This window comes from Parus major, chromosome 6, assembly GCF_001522545.3.
Source record: "Parus major isolate Abel chromosome 6, Parus_major1.1, whole genome shotgun sequence".
NCBI lineage: Eukaryota > Metazoa > Chordata > Aves > Passeriformes > Paridae > Parus > Parus major.
The window spans coordinates 33,679,239-33,681,726 of NC_031775.1; the positions used below are offsets into that span (position 1 = coordinate 33,679,239).

The 2,488-nt window shown below is 52.0% G+C and overlaps 1 protein-coding gene across 1 annotated transcript in view; it reads right to left on the bottom strand.

Annotated features, from left to right (window-relative positions):
• The window catches only part of BNIP3 (BCL2 interacting protein 3), a 7,720-nt gene that overhangs the window by 2,830 nt on the left and 2,402 nt on the right, over positions 1-2,488 (bottom strand). The window contains exons 2-3 of the mRNA XM_015633863.3: positions 1,730-1,904; positions 1,039-1,123 (exon numbers count right to left, since the gene is read on the bottom strand). Of these exons, the coding sequence (XP_015489349.1) occupies positions 1,039-1,123; positions 1,730-1,904 (260 nt within the window). The remainder of the gene's footprint in view (positions 1-1,038; positions 1,124-1,729; positions 1,905-2,488) is intronic.

Sequence of the window (2,488 nt, forward strand, 5' to 3'; positions counted from 1 at the left end):
CCCCAGCCCCAGCCCTGGTGCAGTTACAGCACAAACGCTGAGTCAGGGCACAGCTCCAGGCTCAGCTGGGCTCCATTCCACACAGCCCAGGCCTTGGGATAAAAATAGATCCTGCTCCCAGAATTCCAGCAGCTCCTGCTGCACAACCACACAGGATGGAAATAAAACTGTCCAGGCAGCTGGAATTCTGATGGCTTTCTAACTTGGGGTCATTTGTTCTCAAAGTCTAAATAATGATCTTTAAACAGCTGAAGGGTTTTTCTGACAATATAAAAATAATAATTTCCAGTAATAATTAACTTGCAGTACCACATTCAGCCAACCTAAAGCTGGGTCCTTGGAGTCCGGCAGGAGTTGTGGAAATCATGCAGAAAAATTCACTTCCTTGAAATATTTCCTTTCTCAAAATGTTTCGTAAGTATTTTTTTTTTCACATTAAAAGCTAATTTATTACACTGAAGACTTCAGATTTCAGCCTGTCATCCTGCAATAAGCCCTGTATTGATTAAATATGGTCAATGTACATCCTTTCCCCCACTCTTGTTCCAAATGTGTTTACTCATTTTCCTTGCCAGGTAAACAAACTTATAAAGTGAAATCAGAAAGAACAGGGAGTTTTCCAAAACAGCATGCATTCAGGTTTGGTATTAATTGTTAAAACACCTGGAACCAAAGCTATGGCAGGGCCTGGAAATTGTGTATTTTTGGCTGCCATATCTAAGTGACTCTAGAAATTCTTGCTGCCGTCAAAATAACTTTTAGAATTCCTACTAAATTGGTGGAGGTGCATTTCAGCATTGGTGGGGGATGCAGGAAATGTACCCCATCAGCAGCCAAAGGGAGAGGGGAAATCCTCCTGAAAAATCTCAATCTGATTGGAAAGACCAAAGCAAAATATCCCCCAAGTGTCAGGAACAAACACAGCCAGCCTGGATCTGCCAGGGTTTCTGTGAAGCCTCTGCTTCAGCAGCTTCCCCTGTTGTTCCCCAAAGCACAGAGAGTCAGAGCTCACCCTCCCACACAAGGTGAGGATCTCACCTGGAAGCTGTTCTTCTCCCCACTGCTGTGGCTCTCTATCTCCAGAGCTCTGTGGCTGTCCTGGGGGGTCTGTGAGCGAGGAGGGCTGCAGGGAGACACAAGCACAGGGCAGGAGGTGAAGATCTCTGTGCCAGCCTGGGAGCTGGGCTGGTTCTGCCCAGAGTGCCCCGACCCTGCCCAGGCTGGGTGGGCAGTGCTGCCACAGCCCAGCCACCCCAGACACCGAGCCCAACCCGAGCCCACGCTCCTGGGGGCCCTGGCACAGAAACAACAGGCGGAAAACGAGGGCTGAACTGGGGTTTGCTCTGAATCCCCACTGCCCAGGCCAGGCCAGGCAGTTCCATGTCCCACTGTGCAGTTTGAGTCCTGGAGTTTGGCTTTTTCTGAACACCATTTATGCTGGAGGCCTCAGGGCCCATCAAAATCCAACAAATGCATTCCTGGCACTGCCTGACCACCTGCCCCAGGGCTGAGCTGTTGTGTGACACTCCTGGAAATGTGCTCTGGGCTCTGAACAGGCATGCACACAGGTGTTCACATGGAAACACACATCAAACGCTCACCCCTAGCAATGGCACGTGGATGTATGTAAGCACACTCATGCAGCACTTCTGTCCGTGCCTCTGGGACACACAAACGTCCCTGGGGCCTTGGCAGTGCCCTCCCTGTGCCCAGCAGAGCTCCTGCTCACCTGTCACAGTGGGAGCTCTCCCTGGAGCTGCTCCTGCCCGACTCGTGCTGGGCGTCCAGCAGGATCTTCTCCATGTCCCCGTTGTGGATGGAGAGGGAGGCTGGCACCTGCTCCTGGCTGCCCGCGGACACGGAGCTGCCGCTGCTGCTGCTGAAGTGCAGCTCCACCCAGGACCCTGCTGGGCAGAGAGCAGAGCTGAGCCCCACAGCCCGAGGGCTTTGCTACAGCACCCCATGTACAGCCCTGCAGCCAGGCTGAGTGACAGCCCTGTGCCCCTGCCCAGTGACACTGCGGGGACAGAGCCAGCCCTGCCTCCCAGCTCAGCCACAGCAAGAATGCAGAGTGCAGGGAGCTGGGACGGCTCACAAGGCCGGGGAACAGCTGCTCAGTACATTGTGTTTCTCTGCACATACAGATCTTTTCCTTTGGGATAGATTCAAGTTTTATTGTTCAACATAGGTGGCAGTCAAAATAACCTCAAGGACTTTTGCTGCCAAAGTCCAGTTATTCATTTATTGGAATTATTTTGGGCTCCAGAGGCCAGGGACGGTTTTGTGCAGCCTTTTTTCAGTCCCATTTGTAGGTGTTGCTGTGAAGCAACAGCGGGTGTGTGGCAAGGGCTGTCATGGGTTTGCTGCTCGCAGTATATTTAACACGGTCACATGGGTTTTGTTTTCCTAAGGGAAGGAACAACAACTCCCTCACTCCAGGGGCTGGAGCTGCTCCCTCCCCTAGAGAATCCTGGAATGCTTTGGGTGG